The sequence below is a fragment of the Penicillium lagena genome (assembly GCF_028827675.1).
Source record: "Penicillium lagena strain IBT 129212 chromosome Unknown utg000007l_segment0_segment0, whole genome shotgun sequence".
In the NCBI taxonomy this organism is placed as follows: Eukaryota; Fungi; Ascomycota; class Eurotiomycetes; order Eurotiales; family Aspergillaceae; genus Penicillium; species Penicillium lagena.
This window is the reverse complement of record NW_026623228.1, coordinates 1,383,813-1,410,863: the sequence shown is the minus strand read 5'-3', so window position 1 is coordinate 1,410,863 and position 27,051 is coordinate 1,383,813. Positions and strand designations below refer to the sequence as shown.

At 53.1% G+C, this 27,051-nt stretch overlaps 9 protein-coding genes across 9 annotated transcripts; 5 read left to right on the top strand and 4 right to left on the bottom strand.

Annotated features, from left to right (window-relative positions):
* Positions 1-760: 760 nt before the first annotated feature.
* N7510_010087 (protein-degrading AAA family ATPase MSP1) lies at positions 761-2,082 on the bottom strand (the record flags this gene model as incomplete). Its single annotated transcript, XM_056982012.1, has 2 exons — positions 761-1,963; positions 2,017-2,082. 2 exons carry the CDS (start codon positions 2,080-2,082, stop codon positions 761-763), a joined length of 1,269 nt encoding a protein of 422 aa, XP_056829848.1.
* Positions 2,083-2,321: 239 nt separating this feature from the next.
* Positions 2,322-7,462, top strand: N7510_010086 (mannose-ethanolamine phosphotransferase MCD4; the record flags this gene model as incomplete). Its single annotated transcript, XM_056982011.1, has 7 exons — positions 2,322-3,183; positions 3,235-3,660; positions 3,711-3,889; positions 4,052-6,007; positions 6,062-6,249; positions 6,299-6,543; positions 6,591-7,462. 7 exons carry the CDS (start codon positions 2,322-2,324, stop codon positions 7,460-7,462), a joined length of 4,728 nt encoding a protein of 1,575 aa, XP_056829847.1.
* Positions 7,463-8,767: 1,305 nt separating this feature from the next.
* On the top strand, positions 8,768-12,109 carry farA (CeGAL family transcription factor; the record flags this gene model as incomplete). Its single annotated transcript, XM_056982010.1, has 5 exons — positions 8,768-8,907; positions 9,066-9,090; positions 9,328-10,255; positions 10,305-12,003; positions 12,061-12,109. The coding sequence occupies 5 exons, from the start codon at positions 8,768-8,770 to the stop codon at positions 12,107-12,109; spliced, it is 2,841 nt and encodes a 946-aa protein (XP_056829846.1).
* Positions 12,110-12,650: 541 nt separating this feature from the next.
* On the top strand, positions 12,651-14,106 carry N7510_010084 (cystathionine beta-lyase STR3; the record flags this gene model as incomplete). Its single annotated transcript, XM_056982009.1, has 4 exons — positions 12,651-12,866; positions 12,947-13,454; positions 13,499-13,989; positions 14,044-14,106. The coding sequence occupies 4 exons, from the start codon at positions 12,651-12,653 to the stop codon at positions 14,104-14,106; spliced, it is 1,278 nt and encodes a 425-aa protein (XP_056829845.1).
* Positions 14,107-14,414: 308 nt separating this feature from the next.
* On the top strand, positions 14,415-15,475 carry N7510_010083 (uncharacterized protein; the record flags this gene model as incomplete). The annotated part of the gene is made up of 2 exons (XM_056982008.1): positions 14,415-14,605; positions 14,680-15,475. 2 exons carry the CDS (start codon positions 14,415-14,417, stop codon positions 15,473-15,475), a joined length of 987 nt encoding a protein of 328 aa, XP_056829844.1.
* Positions 15,476-16,066: 591 nt separating this feature from the next.
* Positions 16,067-17,302, bottom strand: N7510_010082 (uncharacterized protein; the record flags this gene model as incomplete). Its single annotated transcript, XM_056982007.1, has 1 exon — positions 16,067-17,302. One exon carries the CDS (start codon positions 17,300-17,302, stop codon positions 16,067-16,069), a length of 1,236 nt encoding a protein of 411 aa, XP_056829843.1.
* A 943-nt stretch (positions 17,303-18,245) lies between these two features.
* Positions 18,246-20,265, bottom strand: N7510_010081 (ferric reductase family protein; the record flags this gene model as incomplete). The annotated part of the gene is made up of 7 exons (XM_056982006.1): positions 18,246-18,252; positions 18,309-19,379; positions 19,432-19,530; positions 19,588-19,775; positions 19,824-19,887; positions 19,941-20,055; positions 20,109-20,265. The coding sequence occupies 7 exons, from the start codon at positions 20,263-20,265 to the stop codon at positions 18,246-18,248; spliced, it is 1,701 nt and encodes a 566-aa protein (XP_056829842.1).
* A 1,105-nt stretch (positions 20,266-21,370) lies between these two features.
* On the bottom strand, positions 21,371-23,054 carry N7510_010080 (putative cysteine synthase B; the record flags this gene model as incomplete). The annotated part of the gene is made up of 3 exons (XM_056982005.1): positions 21,371-21,907; positions 21,979-22,808; positions 22,862-23,054. The coding sequence occupies 3 exons, from the start codon at positions 23,052-23,054 to the stop codon at positions 21,371-21,373; spliced, it is 1,560 nt and encodes a 519-aa protein (XP_056829841.1).
* Positions 23,055-23,921: 867 nt separating this feature from the next.
* On the top strand, positions 23,922-25,963 carry N7510_010079 (uncharacterized protein; the record flags this gene model as incomplete). The annotated part of the gene is made up of 7 exons (XM_056982004.1): positions 23,922-24,068; positions 24,121-24,254; positions 24,313-25,106; positions 25,164-25,353; positions 25,399-25,464; positions 25,513-25,566; positions 25,624-25,963. The coding sequence occupies 7 exons, from the start codon at positions 23,922-23,924 to the stop codon at positions 25,961-25,963; spliced, it is 1,725 nt and encodes a 574-aa protein (XP_056829840.1).
* Positions 25,964-27,051: the final 1,088 nt, after the last annotated feature.

Here is a 27,051-nt window from a genome sequence, read left to right as displayed (position 1 = left end):
GATGGTTCTTCTGCTCCCTTAAAGACCAGTTGTGCGTCGCCAAGGCACTGATTGCCATCAGTGGTCTCCTAAAAGAGACCCATTCGTCATCCACCCTCAGAGGCGCATTCGTGGCCTTACGGCGCGAGCAACACAGAGGCCAAGGCGCAATCATGCACGAAGCCGGGACCCTGGAGGTGAGTACTTTATAGCACAACTGCCACTTCGTTTCGTACGAGGCGGGTCACCAATGAGCCACCTCTGGGGATGATGTGATGGGACGGGCCGGGGAGGAGGTTGTCCAGGAGTGATGAGGCGACCCACCCTGGAACAAGCAGCACGGAGAACGGAGGACGAGGAAAGGAAAGAATGGCGGAACACCAACCGGGTTGTTGGTGGCAGACTCTGTACAGGAACGAACCAGAAGGGTAAGAAACGAAGTAATGAAGGAGAGACGCTTGTTCGGTCGGGCTGGTGGATGATCGGCGGGCGGCGAGTAAGTAGCGGTACATGACGTTGGCTAGGGTATTATACGAGCGACAGGTACCGGTACCTCCCCTACACGGTGACACCTTAACGTGTGTATGCGCCGCAAATTTATTATTTAAATGGGTACAATATACAACAAATCCGTCGACAATTCTATAGACAATGATCGCGCAACACAAGCAACAAGACCCCGGTATTGGCCCCCGTATCAATCCGACATGTCCAAGATCCAACGCCTTCCCTCATCGCGCGGCGAATTGCCACAACGATAACATCAAAAAAACTATACAAGTCACTCTGGGGGCTCAGCCATCACTGCAGGTCGCGCGTCGGCTTCAGAGGATGTTTCATCCTCGGTGCTCCATTCCTTCTCTTCCTTATCCGCGTCGTTGGCCACCACTTTGGCTGCGGCCGGCCGAGGCTGCGGTATGACTTTGATACCACCAGCGCGACCAAAAAAGTCCTCTGTGCGAAGACCGCGCACTTCTTGAGGATCAACTGCTGTCATTTGCGCGCCACTAGCTTTCTTCTGGCGAATGAGTTCCCGCACAGGGACCATGGCGGCATCGCGACACGCTTCTTTGATGTCGCTACCAGACATACCGGCCATTGTCTTGACCAGATAGTGCAGATCAAAATTGTCCCGATCGACCTTGGTGTCCTTGAGGATCAGGCTGAGAATGCGAAGTCGCTGCGGCGCCGGAGGGAGGGTGACCGGGAACTTCTTGGGCATTCGTCGGAGGATGGCCTCGTCGATATCCTGGATGCGGTTGGTTGCGCCGAGAACGACAATGCGCTGCGGCTCTCCCATAGAGTTGGCGGACGTCAGACCGTCCCAGTGCGTCATGAACTCTGCCTTGACCATCCCGCTGGCCTCGTGCTCGCCACTTCTCCGAGTCCCGAGCACCGCGTCGATTTCGTCAATGAAGACAATGGAGGGCTGGAGTTTGCGCGCAAGAGAGAATACTGCATTGACAAGCTTGTTGGAATCTCCGTACCACTTCTCCGTCAACGTTGAGATATGCAAGTTGATGAAACAGGCTCCGCTCTCGTGGGCGAGGGCTTTAGCCAGCATGGTCTTGCCGCATCCCGGCGGACCATAGAGCAACACGCCCGAAGGCGCGGTGAGAAGAGATGATGTAGAGGTGTACAAGTGCGGCATGGTCAACGGGTAGATGACCGACTCCTTTAATTCGTCGATGATGTCGTCGAGCCCTCCAATGTCTTCGAAAGAGACGGCGATATCTTCCGGAGCGACAACGTCCATAGCGATCGCATGTTCATATTGAGTGAGTGAGAGCTCCCCGCGACGTTGTCGGCGTCCTCCCCGTTTTGTCCCTCCTCTCCGCGGCGAGTCGCCGTCCGATTCATCTCCGCCATCTAATCTGCGTAGGATAGCAGCAGACTTCCGCTTTTGCTCCTCTTTCTTCTGGCTCTCTGGATCGAAATCAACGCGCGACAGGAGGTAGCGAATAAGGAAGTATGCAGAGGCCGACTGGAGACTGTCAGTTCTGGGCCATGATTAGTAGTGCATGGAAGGCCACTCACTGTGCCGGCAATCATGACCAGCTCCTGCAGGAACTGTTGCCATCGGCGACCGCCCCCTGAAGCCATAGCGATAAAAAGTAATGGTAGGGGATTAGGGGGTTGGTCAAGAGATAGAGAGAGACAGAGAGAGAGTGTACGTTGAGATACTTGGTTGGGCCTCGGGGCAAGTGTGGCGTTTGTGGCTGGAGATCACATGCCCCATGACGCGGGTTTGTCTTTTGTTGTGGTTTGTTTCGCGCGTGTTTGATCCCATAGTTCAATTAGGTATCTCCCTTTCATCGCATCATTCTTATCCATCCCCCACCATGCCAAAGCGGAAAGCGCCCTCCAAGATTTCGGGACTCGTCGGCTCGGACGACGACGACATGATCCAATTGACCGAAAGTGAGAACCCTCCTCCCAACCACGAACCACCCGCCAAGAAGCGTCGCGGTCGACCACGCATCTCGCATGAGGACGCGCCAGAGCCCGACCCCAAAGCCGCGCCAACAGCAACCAAACAGCCCGCTAAACGAGGAAGGCCAAGGGGTAGTCGCGCAGTGTCGGTGGGAGCCGACGGCGCCGACGACTATGAACAAGAAAATGAGGATCCTGCTGCCCGGACGGAGACAAGGACTACAAAAGCTGGCAAAGCTGCGGCGACGCGTGGCAGAGGACGCCCTCGCACGACCAGCGCGACAACAACAACGAGCCCGACAAAGCAAATGCAGACCGACGGTGAATTCGAATTCACACCTACCGGCACGCGAAAAATCGCATCCGGTGGAACCTCCCAGGCACTGGTCGAACCCCGTGGAACACGGCGGCAGATCGCCAAGCCTGAAGTGCCCGAGTCGCAGCGGGAGGATGAGGAGTATGATACAGAAGATGGGGTGGACGAGACAGTTTTCCCAGATCCACCCAGTGCCAGTCGCTATGTGACCAAGAACGCTCGTGCTCGAATTACCGCCTTGCGAAACTCGCAAGATTCCTCTCCTCGTAAGCGCAAGCTGGGCATGGAGTCCGAGCCCAACGCCGGGGATCCCGATTTGCGACGGAGATTGGGTGAACTCACGAAGAAGCATGATGCTTTGGAGATCAAATACCGCAACCTTCGCGAAATTGGCATTGTCGAGGCAAATTCCAATATGGAGAAGTTGCGGAAGCAATGTGAAAATGTCACTACAGGTATGTTCATTCAAGTAACAAGTTATGGAGCGAAGCTAAGAGACTTGCTAGCGTCGAATGCATTGATTGCTTCACTGAAATCGGAGTTGGAGGCGCAGCGAGCTCTCGGGCAACAGAGCCGCAGTTTCCAAAAACAATTAAAAGACCGCGATACTGAGATGGCACGACTCCAGGCACAGGCCGACGAGGCGCGTAATCAGCTTTCTTCCGCACAATCTGAGATCAAAACGCTCGGAACAAAGCTCGCAGCTGCGCGAAACACAGCCGCGAGTCTCGAGAGCGCTGCAAAAGCTCCCGGCAGTGCTATTAAAGGTGGAGGAGTCAATCGCGCAAATTTGGCCGCTACTGCCGAAGCTGCACAGGTTGCGCAGCTCAAAGAGGATCTGTACAGTGATCTCACGGGGTTGATCGTCCGCGATGTTAAAACCCGCGAATCGGATCACCTGTATGATTGTATTCAGACCGGCGTCAACGGATGTGAGTTTCCTACTGTCTTTGTGATCTGTATAATTGCTAACCTTTGGCAGCTCTGCATTTCAAACTCGCCATTCCAATGGGCTCTGCGGCCGACTATGAAACTGCGGAGTTCCAGTATCTCCCTCTCTTGGACCCTAACCGTGACCGTGAAATGGTGGATATCCTACCGGATTTCTTGACGGTAGACATTACGTTCAATCGACAGCAAGCGTCCAAGTTCTACACAAGAGTAATGGATGCATTGACCAAGCGACGATCGAGTTCAGTGCAGTAAGTATGGTGCTATATAGGGATTTGAGTGGTTGTGTTTGGAGTTTTCCCTTTCTTTTGGATATCGCTCTTGTTGTTCTACTTGTAAATATTCAATCTATCCCTCTTTTTGGTCCTATAGCCCGGTAATCTTCCTCCCCTGTTCGCTTTATACTCGTGCCTGGCAAAATCCCCATCGGCACGGCCTGATTGGCTCACCGCCAAGTCCCCCCAAGTTCCCCGAAAGAGTGTCCCCAACTTCTTGTTTTTGTTCCATCCAGGGGATTCTGTCCACTCTTTTCACTCTCAAACCCCGGCACTCCTTTGGAACCCCTGTGAGCGGAGCAAAATCATGGCGCGTCTCGGTCGCGTTGGGTTTCTAACCCTCGCCGTGGTCTTCCACTTGATCTACACCTACTCCATCTTCGACATCTACTTCGTGAGCCCCATTGTTCGGGGCATGCGATCCTACGGTGTCGAGAGACCCGCCGGTACCGATGCCCCCGCCAGACGTCTCGTCCTGTTCGTCGCCGACGGTCTGCGCGCCGACAAGGCTTTCCAGGCCTTCCCGGACCCGTCCCCCGAACCCACTGATCGCGACAGTAACCAATTGATCCGCCTGGCGCCCTTTATCCGCTCTCAGGTGCTCTCACATGGTACATTTGGCGTCTCCCATACTCGCGTTCCCACCGAATCTCGCCCCGGCCATGTTGCGCTCATTGCGGGCCTGTACGAGGATGTTTCGGCCGTGACAACGGGGTGGAAGTTGAACCCTGTCAACTTTGATAGCGTGTTTAACCAGAGTCGGCACACGTGGAGCTGGGGTAGTCCGGATATCCTTCCCATGTTCAAGGAAGGCGCGGTACCCGGCAGGGTGGACGCGGAGACGTACAGCGAGGAGGCGGAGGATTTCACCGTGGACGCGACACACCTGGATACCTGGGTATTTGACAAAGTGCACGGGTTGTTCGAGTCTGCAAAGACAGACCCGGAGTTGGATCGGAAGCTACGCGACGACAAATTAGTATTTTTCCTGCATTTGCTGGGATTGGACACCACCGGCCATGCCTTCCGCCCTTACTCCAAAGAATACCTGCACAACATTAAGATCGTCGACAAGGGAGTGCAATCGGTTACAAAATTGGTAGAGGATTTCTACGGAGACGGCAAAACAGCATTCGTCTTCACCGCGGACCATGGGATGAGCGACAAGGGCAGCCATGGAGACGGGCATCCAGACAACACCCGAACGCCGTTGGTTGTATGGGGATCTGGCGTTGCGGGCCCCAAAAATACCAACGGCGCGGATGTGACTGGCCACGAAGATGGGTTCTCGTCGGATTGGGGATTTGACCATGTCCTCCGCCATGACGTGGCACAAGCCGATGTGGCTGCTCTCATGGCATATCTGGTTGGTTTGGACTACCCTGTGAATTCCGTGGGTCAACTGCCCCTGGACTACCTTGATGCTAGCCCACAGGAGAAAGCAATGGCCGCTCTTGCAAATACGCGGGGTGTGCTAGAGATGTATCGGGTCAAGGAAGAGCAGAAGAGTGAGTCTGTGCTTCGGTACGTGCCCTTCGAGCCTCTTTCCGGGCATGAAGAAACCTCTGTCGAAGGAAGACTCTCCAAAGTTGAAGCACTTATCACCAATGGCGCTTATGAGGAGGCCATTGCTCTATCCTCGGAGCTGCTGGTGACCGCGCTCGAGGGTCTGCGTTACCTACAAACGTACGATTGGCTCTTCTTGCGCACCATCGTGTCTCTCGGCTACTTGGGCTGGATCGCGTACGCTCTCACTTCGGTGATTGACCTGCACGTCCTGCATGGTGCCACGGACTCAAATCGGACAACGGCCAGCACCATGTTCTTCTCATCCATTCTGGTGGTCTTGTTTTCTGTCTTCCTCTACCAGGGATCCTCATGGCGGTACTACTTCTACGGCGTGTTTCCCGTCTACTTCTGGGAAGAAGTTTTCGCTCGCCGCAAGGCTTTGACTGCCGGCCGGGAGATTGTTCTCGGTCATGTCCGTTCGTTCAAGGGCTACCTCACTTTTGGACTTCAGTTGCTGGCATTCCTTGCTGTCCTTGAGGCCCTCGTATGTCTCACTCTTCTTTTTCATGTCTGCAACTTCTGACTCTTTCCTCGCCAGGTCCAATCCTATTTCCATCGGGAAATCTTCACTGTCTGCTTTACCTTGGCCGCTTTCTGGCCTGCTTTCTATGGCATGAACTTCGTTCGCAGCCACATGCTTCTGTCGACAACATGGGCAGTTGGCAGTGGCTTGATGGCCACTTTTACTCTTCTCCCGGTGACCAAAATGGAGAACGTTGATGCCATGTAGGTTTCTTGACCTACCAGTTGAATACCTGGCTGACTGGCTGTCTAGTACCTATGGCGCATTTCTGATGTTCTTCACCGGCGTGCTGTATTTGCTTTTCGAGGATGCTATCATTGGCCATCGCGGCCCTTCATCGCAGGCTTCACTCAGCAGTCTGGGCGCGCGGATTATTATGGGCTCACAGATCGGCATGATTCTGCTCGCCTTGGTTGTCACCCGGTCTACTATCTTCTCTCTTCAGGCTCGCCAGGGTTTGCCGTTTGGAAACTTGGTGGTAGGATGGTTCGTCTTGGGTAAGTTGTGAAGTTGCATGTCTCGGGTTCTATCTAACATTGCGCAGTGGCCTCCCTCGCATCGCCCTTCTTGCATCGCTTGTACCCCAACAGCAACTACCTGCACCGTCTCATGGTCATCTTCCTCACATTCTCGCCAACCTTCATCATCCTCGCCATCTCCTACGAGGGCCTGTTCTACTTTGTGTTCTGCATGACCCTCGTAACATGGGTCCGCCTCGAACACGCCATCTACGTTCACACGGCCGGTTCGACGCCTGTCTCGGGCAGCAAGAAACCCGACACGGCGACGGCCACCGTCGGGGGACAAATATACCACTACCGAGCCCTCACCCTCTCCGACACCCGCGTGGCCCTATTCTTTTTCTTCCTACTACAGTCCGCCTTCTTCAGCACCGGCAACGTCGCCTCCGTCTCGACCTTTTCCCTCGACAGCGTCCGCCGCCTAGTCCCCGTCTTTAACCCCTTCAGCCAAGCCGCGCTCCTCATCCTCCAGATCCTGATTCCCTTCGCCATCATCAGCGTCAATCTGGGGATCCTCAACCGCCGTCTAGAAGTCGCACCCAGCGCCCTATTCATGGTGGTGATGGCGCTCTCGGACGTGATGACACTCAACTTCTTCTACATGGTGCGCGACGAGGGCTCGTGGCTGGATATCGGCATGACGATCAGCCACTTCTGCATCGCTAGCTTCCTGTGCACTTTCGTCGCGGGCCTCGAGTTCCTCAGTGAGGTCTTTGTCAGCGGCGTGGACTTCGGCCAGTGGCCCCCTTCTGCTTCCAAGCTAGGGGAGAAGGTGGCGAGTGCCGTCGAGGGTTCCGTGGATTGTGGGCATGAGGGTGGAGGCGGAGGTCCGCCGACCAACGGGAATGAGAGGAGTAAGAAGGTGAAGACGAAAGCGAAGAAGAAGGCTGGGTGATACTTGCATACTTACTTGACACAGGATTGTTTTGATTTTAATTGGGGGCGTGATCCTTGTACGTACTGTATTCCTATTATGGTTGTTGAATAAATAGACTGCTCCGACTCCAATCATTCTTTGACTTCTATGGTCCCGCGGGGATCCACTGCCGTACACGGCGGTGCCTGGCATGGACGGCGGGCTTATTCAGAACCGACCTGATTGGCCCAAGCTGTGCGGAACAGGTGAACCTCGGCATCACAAGATCTGCCCTTACTCTCTGGACACCAGAACCATAGACGCTTTCTGACGAGTCAGTCATAACGCGCACTGACTAGAAGCCCCTGCCACCATCCCCGCAAACGCCCGCATCCATCCTTCGCGTGTTTTCCTATTTCCGTTCCCCCGCAAAAACTAGCCCTGACTTCTCACTGTTGGAAGTAGTGATGTGATCGGCTCGCATGATCTCCGGCTGAGCAGTAGATAGATCTACACAGTGGCTCTGGCGCTATTGTCTCACTAAGATGGCCGAGAACCGGAATCTTACATCCTAGTTAGGTTACTATATTTTTCTAGGCCATGATTTAGTATCGTTGGTGTTACCTACCGTGGTTGGTATGTTCATCGGATTGATTCCCCCCCCCCCTTACCCGGGGAGGAAGAGGCTGATGAGTGGCTGGGCGTGGTATTTCCACGGCGGTGGAGTGGACTGGGGTGAAACCCAGTGAGGAACGTGGACTTTCCCCGTTCTCGACACATCCATATGTAGTAGGTAGTCTATACAATAGTAACAATATTATTATTATTATTATTATACGACAGGAACCAAACAGAGTAGAATAACATGGCTATGGTCTATATCTAGAGCCTACTACTAAATCATCACTGCCTAGTCGTGCCAGCCACTCTACACCTCATCTCCACCATGACCTCAGATCGCCCGTATTGCCACACCACTCTCATTTTCCCTTCACCATCCATCCATTCTGATATTCCCCTTCCCATTCATTCCACTTCTTCCTCCTCTTCCGGTCCGTTTTCTTCCCCCATCCAGTTGAGTGGCGCTCAAGTAGGCTCCATCCAGCGCACTCTCCCTCCCTCCATCCCCAATTCCCAGACCCTGCCTATCCTCGTCCTCCCACACAAATCCCCTTTCGTCCCCCCAGTCCCAGTCCCTCCTTTATACTCTTCCCACTTCCCTCCGCCCCCTCCTCTCCCGACTCCCACCTACGTTCTCTTCCTCCCTCCCTCCCTCCCTCCCTGCCCTCCGGCCCCTCCCTACAGAGTCGAGTGGAAGGCGATCCAGTGCATGGGCAGTCGGCCATGAGCACTACGACGGAGTCGCACGCCGAATCATACCCGGCCACCCACGGCAGTCCTGCCCCCAGCGCCACAGGCTCGACAGGAACATCCGGAATCACCGTGCGCGGTGGTCCGAACAATTCACAAATGAGTTTCAGAAGGTAAGCAATGCGCTCTTTCTGTGTTTGATGGGGGCCGATGCGGTCGCGGGGTCTGGTTACGGGCGCGAAGAGGAGAACACAGTGACGGAGATTTTTGCGGCGACGTTAGGATGTTCCACTATTTTATCGGATGCTGACTCGATTTATCTAATCTCTAGACAACGTGCATCACGCGCGTGCGAGGTACGTCCCCTCTGTTTCGACGGTCGAGACGCGATCGATCTGGTGCTGCTGGGGGGAAGGGTGCCTCGGCACCTCGGCTCCGTTGCTTATCGCAAACAAGAAGCACACTATGTTTTAGCAGTGACCAAGCTGACCACTTTTTTTTTATTGTTGTGTTTTAGACATGCCATTCTCGCAAGGTAAGTAGCCCCGAACAAAATTGATACGGTCGCTTGTTCTGACTGTCGCGGGAAATAGGTTCGCTGTGACGCCGCTAGCCTTGGTGTCCCCTGCACCAACTGCGTCGCTTTCTCCATCGAGTGCAAGATCCCCACCCCGAAACGCAAGAAGAACACAGGTCAATCGAAGGGCAAAGAGGGCGGTGAGTACGGTGACAGTCCGCCCCAAAGTGCATCGTCCGTGGTCGACGCGGCAGTTGCTCACTTCCGACCCTCGGCCGGCTCCGACTTGCCTGCCGTGTTCAACGACCAACAGGGGACCTCGACAGACTCAGACGAGAAGGATGAGGTGCTTGGATACCGAAGCAACCGGATGGCTGTCGACGGCATGCCCGTCACCTCTCTCACTGAGTCGGAGGCCGCCATGCAGGCCTCGGGAGAGAATGCCTATGCGCAATTCATGAAGCCCAAGTTTGCGCGCGCCCCGATTAAAGAGGCCGGCCGCGTGGCATACCTGGGTGAATCGTCGAATTTGTCGCTGCTGGTCCAGGATCGTCACGGCACGACAGATGTGGTCCACTACCCATTGCCGCCGAATATCAGAGGATCGCGGGCGCGTCTGACAGACTTGGATAATCTGGAGATTGACATTCTCCACCAGCGTGGTGCATTTCTTCTACCGCCGAAGCCGCTGTGTGACGAGCTGGTCGATGCCTATTTCAAATGGGTCGCCCCCGTCGTGCCCATCATCAACCGCAGCCGGTTCATGCGCCAGTACCGGGACCCCAAAAACCCGCCGTCGCTGCTTTTGCTGCAGGCGATTCTGCTGGCCGGATCGCGTGTGTGCACCAACCCGCAGCTCATGGATGCCAATGGCTCGACAACGCCGGCTGCGATGACCTTCTACAAGCGGGCCAAGGCCCTGTATGATGCCAACTATGAGGATGATCGTGTCACCATTGTGCAAGCGTTGGTGCTCCTGGGTTGGTACTGGGAAGGACCAGAGGGTAAGCTTCTTTAGATGGCCGAACCCATTTTGATACTGACTGGTTGTAGATGTCACCAAGAACGTGTTCTACTGGACCCGAGTCGCAATAGTTGTGGCTCAAGGCTCTGGCATGCACCGCAGCGTGGAGACCTCCCAGCTGAGCAAGCCCGACAAGAGACTCTGGAAGAGAATCTGGTGGGCACTCTTCACTCGCGACAGATCCGTGGCAGTGGCGCTAGGTCGGCCGATTGGGATCAATACCGACGACTCGGACGTCGAGATGGTGACGGAGGATGATTTCATCGAAGATGAGCTCGACATTAAGGCCGAATATCCACCAGACCCGGTCCACGTGCAATTCTTCTTGCAGTATGTCAAGCTGTGCGAGATCATGGGTCTGGTGCTCTCGCAACAGTATTCGGTGGCATCCAAGTCGCGCCGTATGAACGCTATGGATCTTACCCACTCGGACATGGCGTTGGCCGACTGGCTGCAGAACTGTCCTAAGGAAGTGTGTTGGCAACGCTCCCAACACCATTTCTGGGCTGCTCTTCTGCACTCTAACTACTACACCACACTCTGTCTTCTGCACCGGGCGCACATGCCACCCGCCTCGTCGGCGCCTGGTAGCTACCGAACGGAGGAAATGGCGTATCCATCGCGCACGATTGCTTTCCAGGCTGCGGGCATGATCACATCCATTGTCGAGAACCTGCAGGCTCATCAGGAAATCAGATATGCCCCGGCATTCATTGTCTACAGCTTGTTCTCGGCTCTGATCATGCACGTGTACCAGATGCGTTCGTCGGTCCCCTCCATTGTGGCAACCTGTCAGGAAAGGATCCACGTCTGCATGCATGCCCTCAAGGATGTGTCCAAGGTGTGGCTGGTCGCGAAGATGGTGAATACACTGTTCGAGTCTATTCTCGGCAACAAAATCCTGGAAGAGCGCCTGCAGAAGGCTGCCGGTAGGAGGCACCAGCGAGCCCGGCATGATCACGCCGCTTCCTCGAAGAAGCAGTCAGAGCCGCCGAAGCGCAAGTTCGACGATATGGATCTTGGGCTGCCCAACGGCGGTCCCACGCCTCCTGTCTCGTACGAACGTTCTCGGCCTCAGACTCCGGCCGTCACCCCCTCCCGGGAACTCAACCAACCTCCCCTGGGCCAGACGTCTCCCAACGCAAACGCACACCGCGGGGCCCAGGACCCTGTGGGAGGAGGGCCAGCCAACTCGCGCGGCAATACTCGTCCGACCACCCCCTTCAATGCCCAGTTCTCTCTCCCCGCCACTCCGCCCGATTTCTTCCTGGTAACTCGCACATCCCCCAATCTCTCGCCCTCTCTCTGGGAGAATTTCCAGCCCGACCAGCTCTTCCCGGACGGCACGGCCATCTTCCCAGAGCTTACATCCCCGCCTCCCCCAACGACCGTGGACCCGCAGCTTCAAATTCCGACGAACATGCAAGCCCCGAACATGGGTCAGCGGCCGCCAATGATGGGCGCCCAGCCTCAGCAGGTGCCTACCCGCAGCATGTCTGTGTCGCAGAGTAGCCCGCAGCTGATGTCTGGTGTTCCTGCCGGCCTGGGAATGCCGACCACGGGCGCGCCGCAGCAGATGTTTGGCCTGGAGGGCCAGCAGTGGCCGATGCAAAGCCTCGACGGAACCCTGAGTGGCGCGGCGCTGGACGCGGCCAGCCAGGACGACAACTGGAGCAGCAGCTCACGCAGTGGGCCGACTGCGCCGACGACCTTGAACGTGGAAGATTGGTATGTCCCCCTCTCGCTCCCACCGGTTTGATTCATGCTAACCTTTTTTTGCTTCAGGTTCCAATTCTTCGGCATCAACGGCGGCTTTGGCGATCTGGCCGCTTGAGTCCGCTCAGTTATTGCACAACGTTCTTTGTAGCAGAACCCTAATCCGATCCTCTACTCCCGCCGGTATATAAAATCTTTCTTCTGGGCTTCCCAAAACACATGGTGGAACAGGATGGGGCGTTTTGGTATTTTTGTTTTTGGCTATCGTGTGCGAATTGGTTCTGTGGATATTGATTTTGCGGTGGTGTCTGCTGCGTTAGTGTTGGGAAGGCAAAATGGATTGATGATTCTTCTCTTCTATTCGCTACTTGAGGACGCGTAGTTGGTTGATGTCTGAGACTACCCCTATTCGGACTAGCGGATGACGAAATCGCTGCAGCCCGGTCTCGGCCAATCACCGCGAAGTGCCAAATTCTGGGGCAAGCCAGAGTCATCGAGTGCATCAACAATTTTCAATACAAACTAACCCTCTCTCTACATACTCCAAGGCACTCTGATTCCTTACCGTCTTTCTTGCTTTGGATTGTGCTTGCCGTCTTCTTCTCAATTACCCTTGTCTCCTCGTCTCTCCTCCCCTCCCTCTGCCCCGCTTTGCAGCGATGTCGGCGTCAGGATCCGGAGCACCCAACCCTGCGTCGGAGCCTACCAGCGCTCTGAAGAAGGCCTTCCCTCACGTCGATCTGCAGGGCAATGACCTTCCGCCCTCGCCTGCGCCATCCAGCCCGCACGCCGGTCGCCGATATGCTATTGCCACCGAGCTGGTCCTTACCGAGGGGACTGATCAGTACAATGCTAGCAGTGTGCCAATCTACCAGGTAAGCATTGAGATACACTATTCAATCAAGTTGGCTGGGTCAGAGAGGGAAATAAATGCTGACTGGCTTGATCTTCCCAGAGCGCAACCTTCAAACAAACCTCCGGCGCTGGAGGCGGCGAGTATGACTACACCCGCTCGGGCAATCCCACCCGCACACACCTCGAGCGACACCTCGCCAAGATCATGTCCGCGCAGCGCGCGCTGGTTGTCTCTTCCGGAATGGCTGCCCTCGACGTGATCTCGCGGCTTCTCCGGCCAGGCGACGAGGTGGTCACCGGCGACGACCTGTACGGTGGCTCGAACCGGTTGCTGAAGTACCTTTCAACAAACGGCGGGATCATCGTGCACCACGTCGACACGACAAACCCCGAAAAAGTGGTCCAAGTGCTCAGCCCCAAAACAGCCATGGTGCTCCTGGAAACGCCCACGAACCCACTCATCAAGATCGTGGACATCGGCAAGATCGCAGCCGCTGCACATGAAGCAAACCCCACCTGCCTCGTCTCCGTCGACAACACCATGATGTCCCCCTCCTCCTCAACCCACTCGAACTGGGCGCCGACATCGTCTACGAAAGTGGCACGAAGTACCTATCTGGCCACCACGACCTAATGGCCGGCGTGATCGCAGTCAACGACGTCGCCCTCGGCGAACGGTTGTATTTTACCATCAACGCATCTGGCTGCGGTCTCTCGCCCTTCGACTCCTGGCTACTCATGCGCGGCGTGAAAACCCTTAAGGTGCGCATGGAGCAGCAGCAAAGCAACGCGCACCGCATCGCCGAGTTCCTCGAGACCCACGGCTTCAAGGTCCGCTACCCGGGCCTGCGCTCGCACCCGCAGTACGAGCTGCATAACTCCATGGCGCGCGGCGCGGGTGCGGTGCTCTCGTTCGAAACGGGTGATGCGGCTGTGAGCGAGCGCATTGTTGAGAGTGCCAAGATCTGGGCTATTTCTGTTAGCTTTGGCTGTGTTAATAGTCTCATTAGCATGCCCTGTCAGATGAGCCATGCGAGTATTGATGCGAAGACTAGGGCGGAGCGCGCGATGCCGGAGGATCTGATTCGGTTGTGTGTTGGTATTGAGGATGTGGATGATTTGATTGATGATTTGCAACGAGCGGTAAGTTAGGTGTTTGATCTACAGTGGACTTGGCTGACTTTGATATGCATGTAGCTCGTCCAGGCCGGCGCGGTCAATGTCACGCTGGATGGCATTGAGGCGCACCCCAGATCGTAGTAGTCTATATACACAAAATATTTCGGGTGGCGTTAGGACAATGAATATTATGAGGCTTTTTGGTGTAATTGCGGTCCTGGTTGATACTCCATACCCTTGTAGGCTAGGCTGCTCATCGTTTATCCGAGCTCCGGCATCGGCTATCTGTCCGGCCCTTTCTCGTCCGGATAAGCGTAAGCCTGTTTACTAGCCCCGTCGACTGGACTGCTCTGGGTAGTCGGTCGCCTTTCTTTCATTCGAGTCATTCTTTCCCGACTTTCTTGTTGGTCCGATGCTTTCCTGTCGTTGATTTGTTCCCTCGTTTCGCGATGCCCGATGCCGTCGCGCAGAATACGTCGGCCTTGCCCTCCATGGCGACCATCAAAGAACGCTCTCCCATAACGCGCTCGACGCCGCCGACATGGAACTCCAAGGACATCGGTCTGCGACTTGGCGTCGATGTCGCCAGTGCAATGACAGCAGGCGCGCTGACCTGTCCGCTGATTACCATTATTGATCGGTGTGTTGTCCGACATTCCTCGGTCGAACTGGCCATGAAGAAGATGAAGCTAACCGAAGTAACTGCTCGTCCAGAGCAATCATTGAAAAGGCTTCCAAAGGATTCCCCATCCGCCAGACCATAACCAGCTGTTTCCGATCCATGCTCAGCCGCCCCAGCGGCTTCTTCCTCAGCACGCCTTTCCTCCTCATCTACACCCTGTATACATCCACCTACCTAACCGCCAACACAATCGACACCGTAACCTCCACCCTACGCAACCAGCGCTACTCCACTGTCACACCGGGGCCGGCCAAATTCATCTCCACGACGGCTGTCAACATGGGGATATGTATGTACAAAGACGCGCGCTTCGCCAAGATCTTTGGCGCATCGTCCTCCCCGGCTCCTCTATCGGGTATATACACCCAGCCGAGTTCCGCGCTGAGGAGTCCGCCATTATCCCTCTCCCATCAAGGACCCGCGCAGGCAACACCCGCAGTACCCACAATCCCCAAGATCTCTTATTCATTATTCTGCCTCCGCGACAGCGTCACAATCTTCGCCTCTTTCAACGTCCCCGCCCTCATTGCCCCCTCAATACCAGACTTCGTCGCCTCAACCCCCAACATGAAAGCCGCGATTGCACAGTTCGCCTGTCCCGCGCTGATGCAGTTCGCCAGCACGCCTATGCATCTCCTCGGCTTGGATCTGTATAACAGACAGCCGGCTGGTGGGCTACCCTGGACGGATCGCATGGCAAGGATTCGCAGGGACTATGTGCCTAGCTGCTTTGCGCGCATGGGAAAGATTGTTCCGGCTTATGGTATTGGCGGTGTGGTCAATGTTAGAATGAGGGCGTCCTTGATGCAGTGGCTTGAAAGGAGGTGAAATCTTCCTTGCATTGATGATATGACTCTTTTTCATGATCTCTGTTTGCTTTTGGTCTGGTCTATATACAGGCTGTGATGTGCATATATGCACTCACACTCTCCACTCACTCACACACACAGTTGGTTTACATTTTGGCGCTTGCTTTTGTTTTCGGCTTTTTGCTTTTTGCTTTGAGGAAGTCGAGTCTTGCTTCACTGAAGCCAGGCAGGACTTGTTCCTTGGGAGTTTGAATCTGCATTGCATGTCATAGATTTTTAGATGGACATGGCTCATTCTTGATTCGGCGTTCTTTGAGCTTTTTTGGATTTGGGTTTGGTTTCTTTCTTTCCTTCCTTGTCTGATGTTTCGGTTATTTAGTCTATTTTGTGTTGTACTTTTCAACTGGATATATCGAATCAAAGTCTAGTTCAATAATCTGGATATGTATCCACTTAATGGTGTCATGCAATTTATATGGAACACCACCTATGAACTAAACAAATTGTTCGCTATCTGACCTCCTGTAGACTGGTATCAGCGCTGAATGATATCCAAAAACAAACCATGAAGGCAAACACCATACCCTCCACTGACTCGGACCAACCACCACTAGAAATGTGGAATGAAGTTGGTCCAGGTTATACCATAATAAGCATTCACTGGCAACGACCGCACAAGCGTATCAACACTCATCACAAGAAGGAAAACCCTCGCAAATGCATAAACATAAATCCACCCAGAAAGCAGCACATCAGAAATCCTAGCGGGCAGACATCTTCTAAACATGTTCAACAGCATCGGAACAACTGGCAGTATCGCCGCAGTGATGCTGATATAGCGCCAAATGAGGTACCATTTCGAGTCGAATAGATTCGGGTGAACGAGCAGATGCGCAGCATTATAGGCTCCCATCGCGCAGCCGATGAAAAACATCGAAGCGATAACCCACCCCGGCTGGGTGACGCCGTCTCCCAAGTAGTATATAACGGGTCTGGCGAAGGGGATCCTCGCCACAGAGTCGGTGGCCGTGTCTTCGAGCCCCTTGTCGCATATAAAAACGTACTTTTCCGAGAGCTGGCCGACGATCCCCTGCTCTATTTTGCCATGGCACTGGATCTCAATCGGCACGTCGACGTCTTTGGGTTTATACCATTCCAGTACAAATGTGAAGACGCTGGGCAGAATGAACCACACGGTGATAACCTCCAACGGCGCAAGGGGCAGATCCTCCTCGTACCTGGCGATACTCTGTATAACCGTCCAGGCCAGCTGCATGAGTGTAAACACGCGGGCGAACGAATCGGTCTTACTCCGATCTTGAATAGCATCCAGCTCGGTATCAGGCACATCGATGAGATCATTCTCAACAAGGATCAAAAGCGTCTCCCCGGTCAGGGGAAAGGGCTCCCGATCACCTTCCTGAGGAACGAGGACATATCCACCCATATTAACAAAGAAGCCATGCGTCAGAGTCCACGGCTCCGCATTCGGCTTGAGCGTCTTCTTGATATCGTCGCGCGTCTGGCGCGCGCGCCATAGCTCCGTCAACGCGACTGCAGTAATGAATTCCGGAAAGGCGAGCGTGATGCACATCCATTTCACGCGGCGGAGGACCTTGCGCCACAGTTTGTCATTCTTTGCGGGGACGTTTAGGGCTTGGATGGACCAGGCGCACGCGAGGAGGGTGGCCAGGCAACTGTATAGGATGTCGAAGGAATCACGCCATGACCCCGAGGATTGCCAGCCAACGTGTGTGGTGGTTGGGGAGCTGTATTCGCAGAGCGGATTCGGGGCGCAGTAGTCGGGAGAGGAGTGGAGGGATGGGAAGGCGGAGGAGAGAGTCATTCTGAATGGGGCGGAAGGAAAGGAGAGCCGAATGAATGATGATTATGAGGAGAAGAAGCAGAGATGTTTAATTTTATTCGTTCGTGTCACGACAAATCTTCAATTTTGGAGAGAAGAACAGAAAGGATCAGTTGAATATTAAATAAACCTGACAGGGAGGACCGAGAACTGAATGCTAGTGATCGGCAGCCTCACGATGCAGCGGATGAGACGTGAAAACGGAATTTTCGTTCTTGGCCTCTGCGGCTGTACTTCGACCTATACTTCACGGTGTAAGCGATTCAGAGCATCATAGAGAGTTGCGTGTTGTTTAGCGGCCGGGTAGGATGGTCCGAGCAGTCGGCATTAGCTCTTGTAAGGCATCCTATGAACATCACAGATTCCAGCCACAACACGAGTGATACTACCTTGATTTAGTTAGACTCGGTAGAAAACATACTGTGGTTGGTTGTTTCTATTTAGTCTGCAATACTTGGGCTGAGGGCCAAAATCACCTAGTCTGCAACTCAGCCTCTTCGGAAAGAGGGCCGTGCCGTACCTACCGTGCTATAATTAAAAAGCGAGTGTTAGGACTGGGTCTGTGCAGTAGGATGACTTGAATCTATGTGATGTATGCAGCTTTGTAACCGCCGAGTGGAAACAGCCGGCTTGCGTATTTCAGGAAAAGGAGTCTGGGGCATTTTGAACAGTGGAAATTTACTGGTCTATACCTCTTGTTGGAGTTCATAATGCAAAAAGTAACTACTACTGTACAAGGTTAGTGAGGTTGCCAAACTTTGGATCCGGAGAACTCTAACCCTAGATCCACTTCTAGACCATCTCAAGGTGTATAGAAGCGTCGATTTTCTACGAGTAGGAACTAATCCAGAGATTACAGTATTTCACAAGTTTTTTTTTTCTTTTAGACAGACAATCAACCCTAAACTATGTACAGAAGAGAGTTTCACCACCTGAAATTATATAGTGTTAGCACCTTCCAACATTATTATGATCTGGGGAAACTCACGCAAAAGGCTCCGAATGCAAATATAGCTCCTCCACCTCGCCAGCCAGGACGCTCTTCTGCGCCGCCGCCGCGGCGTTCCGGGTATCATGCAGCATAGACGCCGGCCCACAAACCACCACGCCAATGCGCGGTTTCCGACCTCCAGGACAGCGCTGTTCGCGCGCGGAGGCAATGGTGCGCTCTATAAGATCGGGGATGTACGGATGGGCATTGCGGCTGACATTCAGACTAAAAGAGCCTGTCGTCGTAGTTTCGATTCCATCTTTGCCGGACGTTCCCTTTTCTTTCTCATCCCCTGCGGTGGTAGAGGGAGTGTCGGGGCTCGACGTAGAGACGGATGCGCTCGAGGAGGCCTGTGAGAGGGCCGAGGTGCGGTTTGAGGTGATATGCACGGAGACTGATGTGTCGAAGCCGTTGTCTGCCGTAGTGGATAGTGTAGTCGAATGGGAGAGGCGCGACTCGATCTCTTCGACGTACCAGTCTGCCATGGCAGTGTCGCGTGTCGCATAGACGACCTGCAGGTTCCGGCGGCGACATTCATTTTCGCAGTCCAGCTTGTTGGTGCTGCTGCAGTCGGATAGGCTGTTTAGACGGAGCGCCTCGTCGACCATGGCGAGCGAAAACCCACCGCCCGAGCCCCCGGCGATGACAAGGATGATGTCAAAGCGAGCCATGTGAGGCGCGCTTACGCCGCCGTACGGCCCTTCCAGGAGTATCCTCTTGGATCCGCCGGGTCGTTGTTCTGCGAGGGCTGCAAGACGGGCGGTGACGCCGCCGTGCGGCTTGATGTAGAAGACCAACTCCGATGCCTTGCCTGTTGCATCTGGGTCGTTGCAGGCAGAGGATATGGTGAATGGGTGTGCTGTGAGAAGATGTAGGTCTGGTGTGAGGAAGCGGATGAAGAAGTGTTGGCCGGGAGTCCATTTGATGATGGTTGGTACGACCACACGGACAAGACCGCTGGGGAGGCGCTCGAGCATTGCGTTGTGAAGGCCATGCATGAGATAGGTGCGAGTTTGTGCGGTGAAGAGACAGAGAAGGTAGATTGTGCCGGTGGCGACGAAGTAGTCCCTTTTCAATCGTTAGTGACTTGCTACAGATTGAGGTTAAAGATAATTCATACCAAGAGGAAAGACGGAAGTCGCAGTGGAGGAAAAAGAAGACAACAAACACCACAGCTGCGATAATGTGGGTTGCCTTGAAGAACTCATAGAAACGGTTTCTGAGTATACTTGTAAGTCTCTGCTCTGGTTTGTCTCGGGTTGGAAGCGTCTCTTACCTGATGGAAGGTAAAGACATGATGGTCAGATATGCCTGCGGAATGATAGCACCAATTCCAGTCCAGTAGACTAAGCTTGTCTTCCACTCATTAACCATATCACCTTGCGAGATGTTGTAGACAATGAAGGGAAATGTGTGGATCAAGGCCAGAACGAACATGGCATAGCTGACCCAGTGGTGGAACACCTGTTTAGAGTCAGTTCCATACCTCGGAGATGCAGATGAAGACCTTACCTGGAGCTTCTCATGTGGAACACCAGTCAAGGCAGAAATCATATTCGCTTTGGCGCTCAAGGCTCTAGGGATGGCTATCAGTAAATCGTCTGAAATTTCGAGAAGCTCGAAACTCACAGTACAAAAGGCAACAAGGCAAGGGCCATCCAGCCAGCTCGAGTCGCAATAGGCGGGCTACCTCCGTAGCTGGCATCCGTCGGCCAGTAATAAGGCTTAGGTCCAAGTGTCATTGCTGTCATATTGATCAACTCATATTTCTTCGAGGCGTATTCGAGTGACACATACCGAAGAAAAAAACAGCACCGACTACTCCTAGCACAATCACCCCCAACGAGGGAGACCAGTATTGCATAGCCGGGAATCTATATCCTCGGTAGGCGAAGTAGCGAGAGACGGAGGTTATCTTGCGCCACAGTGCGGTCCTCTTGACACTCTCGGGCATGTATCTGACGAGAAAATTCGAGATCGCGAACACGCCGATGGTCGCACACATGAAGTATACGGTATTCAACGCATACACGTGGTCGGATTGGTACCTTGAATATCATATTCGGATTAACAGGGTGAGCTTATTTTGACTTCGGGGCATTTGTATACCAGTATCGCCAATGTCCGGAGCGATAGCGACATTGAGCTTCGGTCAGTGTGCAGTTGTCTGCGCGAGACGAATGAAGCATCACCGGCTGATCCAGCCAGGGAACACCCCCTCCAGACATGTCCATATCCATCATCATCGCGGCACCTTTCAGACAGACCTAACTAATCCTGAGGAGAATGTGACAGGGCAATGTTGTGTCTTCGCCTCAGATTATTATTGATATGATCTCACTTAGAAAACTCAGATCGCGAAATAGGGCAAGATTAAAGCTTGGCAGATCTGAGTGTAACCATCCTTTTCAATCTGATCGTCGTCGTGGATAGTTGCGGAACCGAAAACGGATACCGACCGAGACAGTGCTGTGTCCCAAGGGTGAGCGGTTCATATTTGAGCTTGTTTCCGAAGGCATTCTCCAGTGTTGATCAATCCGAGCTGTCTGATTGCTCGCAATTGAGCAAGTTTTTGGTTCTTTGTTCACTGCTGCGAGCGGTCGGGTGTTCCTGACCAACTGGGGTTAGACTTGAGCACATTTGCGCTTATTCATGTCATCGCCGAGCCTTCCCCTCCACCAACACGTCTTGGCAGCGGAAAAAAAAAAGGCATGCAATACGGACATGCAGGTCTTACATAGAGTAATCGTGCTCAACTGGATCGCGGAATGTTGCATGCGGATGTCTGGTTTCGAGATGGAGTGGGACGGAACATCGGTGTCATTTTACGCGGTCACAATTGCATCTAGACAAATAAACCCAGGCCACTGGCGGACCAGTAGTACCCTGTATTTCATAAACCAAACTTGAGGCACATTTAACGAAGAATAACCGATCTCCCGTCTATGGTCAAACAGCGCGGACCATGGGTTTCCGCATTTGGTTTAGCAGATCGCTCACGTGGTATCTCTAACCCTACATTCCGCCCGATAATCTCGCTTTCACCGATCTCCGACAGCTCAATCCAGGGGCATGGCCGACACGGAAACGGTTGTCGGGTAGGGCAAGGGCACTTTGGTGGAGGCGGGAACTCGATCGGCCCCGATACCGTACGACCTGAGCAGCTGGCAGCCGCCGCGTATGCTGTCCGCTTCCAAGCCCTTTGCCCGCAGCACGCTGGTAGCCACGCGTGCTGTGTTCCCATCATAGCACAACAATAAAACATGATGTGAATCAAGATCTGAGACCAAGCTAGCATTACTGAAGATCCTCTCCAACTCCACCCACTGAGCCTCAAGCACTGCCGCATCTGAAAACGGGGACGGTGTATGCGGTCCAAGGCTCGACAGAGGGAGATTCACCGAGCCGGGGAGATGCCATGCGTGGAAATCGGGCAATCTGCGTAAATCTATTACCCAGTTCTGCGGCTTCGGTGTAATCTCGCTCAGACGACATTGTGCAAGACTCCTTGGTGACCCATAAAATTGTGGAAGGATCTCCAATGCGTCGCGCTCCCAGCTCTCGTCGTACCGATGGAGGTCGACTTTGGTCAGGCGCTATCACAGTAAGAAGTCTGGTTAGCCTTCTGCTATAAGGATATCAGGATGTCACACGCATAAGAACTTACCTCGTTTTGAATTGGAGGAAACTGCTCAGGGCCGAGTTTCTGGAAGTATTCCCCGATGTACTGATACGGCAAGTCACAACACAAAAAGACACAGTGGATGATTCTATCCGGGCCAGCCAACTCAGATAATGTGCCTGCTGTCTTCTGCTTCTCCAGCATTTGGAACAAGCCCTGAAGATTGAAACCGGACGATGGGCCGCATACCAACCCCTCCCTGCACAGGTTCAGGGACAAAGCAAACGACTCGGAGGAACCCACTTCCTCAATTACATCCACCGCTTCCCTCCAAGGAAACTCGACTGGCCGCAATAGTGCATATGATCTTGGGCCCGGCACTCGGTCACCCGGTGCTGTGCAGACACCCAGTCTCATAACCGAAGCCTTGACGCTTTTGAAGTACGTTCCTAGGCCGGTCATGGTCCCGGAAGTACCCATGCCGGCGCAGAGGACGTTGATCTCCGGCAACTGTTTGAATATTTGAGGGCCGGTCCATCGGACGTGCGCCTGCCAGTTAAGGTCATTTTCATATTGGTTGGGGTTGACGACTGTTTCAGACTCCATGGCCAGTTTTCTGGCATTTTGGATTCCTCCTCGCGCATCCACTGGTTCAGGCTGAGATGGTCCGCCGAAGAGAGTAATGTTGAGACCGAAGAATTGCATCAACTTCAACTTGGCGTCGCTGGTCTTGTTGCTGAGGAATGCTCGGGTATCCGAAATCCCATGCATGACCCGTGCAATCATCGACATTGAGACTACCGTTGATCCGGAGCTGTACTCGATGATGGTGTTTGTCTTATTGGACACCACACTCGACTCGAGCATGTTCAACGCTGATCTAATATCAGCGCGAAGTAGACTTCCACAGGACAATGACTCGTCATACCTGGCATTGCTTTGACGTTATTTGCGGGGTGCATGGTCATCATCTTGGCGTATATCCGTACGCCGTCGTCATGATAGGGATTCAGATGCCTGGGCAGCTCTACTAGCGGCAATGGAGGCTGGCAGTCCGGGTCGAAATATTTCTTTAACGAATCGGGGCCTAAGTAAACATTATGCTCATTCAAGTTGGCCATGTTTGATCAAACTTCCAGGGTACGGAAGTGATGGATGTCGATTTTTTAGGGAGACGTGAGCTGAACGATGGCGGATTTGCAGGAAGATATACTTTCATAGCGACATTTGGACCACTCTTTATTCATTTGTTCTCAAAGTGCCACTCAAAGGCTTGAAAAGAGTGAGATCTACTGCCAAGTGTCCCACAAGGTTCAGGGTATGGTACACCATGCGGAGTAAAAGATGATCACCGAAGCCAATCGGGCAACGCAGGCTGCAAGCGCCAGTGAATCACGTAGGTTGGAACCAGGACGGTCCGATTGTAAGCTTAGTGCCATATGCATTGGGTCAATGAGTTAGTCACACGTCCTGTGGATATCGTCAAGAATTTCGAAAACGGCATGATCCACGGAAGGACTTGCGTCATTAATCTTCTCTGTAATTTGGTATTCTCGTGGGCGTCTGTGCTGCGATTTGTTCTAGAATCCACACTTCCTCCGTTCCCTCATGTCTCGGTTTAGCATTCTTCGCAGATCTCCGACAACGGAATTTCGGGAGACAAGAATCCTCCCCAGGTCCTCAATTGTCAGTTTCAAAAAAAGCAAGTCTACGCTTACCTGCAGATGAGTACCGTGAGAGTGTTTGAGAAGTTTTGAGGGCTCTAAGCTTGCCATACTGCAGATCATCATCAGCTGCCAATAATCTTTCATTCACCCGTTTCCTTAGGGAGAACAGTGTCGATCCATGTCTATTTCGTCTAAGCTCCCCAGCACAGCGTGTCGCTGCCAGAGAATCGGATCAAATTTGTCGTTTTTTTTTTTTTTAAACAGAACAGAATCCTGTCTTCACACATTTTGCCCCCTTGACCTTAGGACAGAGGATACACCATGTCGACAGTTCTTACCAGCTCGGGGAAGGATGGCTCCGACGCGCCGGCAGAGGTCAATGTGGTAGCAGATAAAGATGGGACGGGGACTTCAGCTGCTGTTTTCAACGAGCAAACTAATTATGTGCCTAAACGCACCATCATCACAGTAAGCATCAGCCTCTAGGCCCCGAAAGCACCTGCGCCTGACCCTTTCCTAGATCTTCTTAGCCTGCTCAACCACAGACTTGCTAGCGTTGATGGACCAAACGACCTTGGCGGCCAGTTTGTCTATTATTGGAAATGCTTTGGGCGCAAGTGACCAAACCGCCTGGATTGCCTCCGGGTACTTTATGTGAGTGGTGGAAAGTTCCACGAAGCTTTAAGCTTCTGTTGGGCTAATAATAAATTAGAACATCGACATGTTTCCAATTGCTTTATGGGAAGCTGTCAGATATATGGTCTCGTAAGGCCGTCCTTTTTGTCGGCCTTGCAATCTTTTTCGTCGGTTCACTGGCAGCGTCGCTCGCCCGAACCGTCACACAGCTGATCGTCTTCCGTGCCTTCACGGGCGTGGGCGGCGGCGGCCTCTTGACCGTTGCTCAGATGATCGTCAGTGACATCGTGCCCCTCCGCGAGCGAGGAAAGTATCAAGGCATTTTAGGTGCTGTGGTTGCTATTGCGAATGGCATAGGCCCTGTCATTGGTGGTGCGCTGGCATCGATATCTCACGACTCGTGGCGCTGGATCTTCCGTCTGAATCTCCCACTCACAGTAATAACGACGTTATCTGTGCTATTTTTCATGCCCCTGCGCAAGGTGGCTGGTGACTGGAAAAGCAAGCTGAGGGCAATTGACTTCTTTGGTGTTTTCCTAGCCCTCGGCGGCACATCTGTCTTGATTCTCGGCCTCACTTGGGGTGGTGGCCAGTACGCGTGGAACTCAGCGCACGTTATTGCAACAATTGTGGTTGGTGTTGTAATTTCCATTGCATTTGTCATTTGGCAATGGAAAGGTGCATCTGTTCCACTCGTTCCCATGCACATATTCCGATCCCGCATCGTCAATGGCGCGTCTTTGACAATGTTCATCCACGGGTGGAATTTTTTGGTGCAAGTGTACTACATACCGACTTTCTATCAGCTGGTATTTGAGTATTCCACCGTCAAAGCTGGTGCAATGTTGCTGCCGATAACGTTGATGCAAAGTACGCCGGTTTTCCTTTCCCTTATGCATGTACAAATCTGACCAATAAATTCTGCAGCCGTGAGCAGCACCGCCTCAGGCCTTGTAGTGCACTGGGTCGGCCGCTATCGAGAAGCCGTCCTGCTTGGCTGGGTCGTCTGGGCCATCGGACTTGGTCTTCTTTCGACCCTCGATCAATCTTCTGGAATAGGTAAACAGATCGGATACGGCATTGTGACAGGTTTTGGCGTGGGAAACACCTTACAACCGTAGGTTTTGTGCAACCTTCCATAGAGCATGCTAACGGGTTGCAGCGCCCTGATCGCAATCCAGGCTGGCGTCGAGCGGCGTGACATGGCTGTAGTCACTTCATTTCGAAAGTGGGTAATTATCACCAGTTCCATCCGCAAACACTAACTGAATTCCAGTTTCGTGCGCTGCCTTGGCGGAACTTTGGGCCTCGCCATTGCTGGAACAATCATGTAAGGACTCTCGTTTTGTTTGTTATGATTCAACCATCTGTGAGCTGACATGATCAGAAACAACGTCGTTGCATCTTCTGCCTCGAACCTCGGTCTCAGTCAAGTCGAGTCCCGCTCACTTCTTTCAAGTCCGCGGACATATCTATCGGGCCTTTCTCCGGGAAACGCGCAGCATGTGCGTACTATTCTGATCCCAGCATACAGAAAAGGATTCCGTATTATATTTATTATCGGGGCGTCACTTGCCTCCCTGGCAGTTTTACTGGCATTCTGGCTAATGCCCCAGCTAGGACTAAGTCGGCAAGATGACGAAGCTTTGAAGGAAGAGGGGAAGAAGAGGATGAGGGGGGAATGTGATGAGGAGATGAGAAGTGGTTTATCCTCTTCTCGAAGCTAAGGGGTGCGCGCATGCTAAGGACTACATCTATACATATAAGCTGTGGTCCTTGAACTCCGGAGACTCATCGACCAGTTCGGCCTCCACCGAGACTGACGCGGTAAGTAGCCGGTTTACGTCTGAGACTTGATAGAATTCAATGAGACAATTTTTCGTACCTAGGAGAAGCGCTTCCGTCTTAGATATGAGTGCATCCAACTTTGCCTATTCTCGATGCTTGAAATCTTCACGGTCAATCGTCTTAGTACGCTTCTTTCGCTGTAGTTCAAATACCCACAGTTCTCTATGTAGAAGGATCTTAAAGATGGCCCTCCTATCTTATTAGCGGAGATTAAATCGGATCACACTAAGCAATTTCTCGGCGCGTCTCCGCTGTACGTTCATTATGTCCCCTCGGAGTAGTTATCGATCTAACACAAACTCTTTAGCAATAAATTCCCGGTTCGCCGAAATCATGTCAATCGAGTCTACTGTAATTTGTCTCTGCTGATTGCCATAGTTTGAGTTCCGTGTAGTTGATCTTATTTTCTCATTTTAGCAATGCTCGTGGCCCCCAATTACCATTCTGGGTATTTGGTCGTATTTGGTCGGATTTGGTCTAGCTGCGACGGAACTCGCGAGGAGCAGGAACGGGGTGAGCGGAATCTTATATGCTAGGTCTATCGATTTTTCCCTCGTATTGTCCTCAAAATTCACGGACAGGCGACGCCTCAAAGCCTAAGCCGGACAGGAACGGGAAATTAGCGTGTCACATGAGCAAGCTTACGGGGTAACCGGCTCCCACATAAATTATGTTTATCTCGCACCTCGTATATAGTGGAAACAACCAGATTTTTCTGCGGCATATTCTCTCCGCCAATTGCAGAAGAGATTTAGGGGTACGGCACATGAAATGTTAGAACGACGTGGTTCCGACCGACAGGTTGCCAAAATTTGGCCCTATCGCTTCCTAAAACGCCTCCCTATCGACTACATTTACAATCCCCTGAAAATAATGGAGCCAGAGAGGATAGATACCGAGCGACTACCAACTGTTTATGAATGGTATAATCAATTGGATTTGCTGCTACAGGGCTATGTAAAATCGA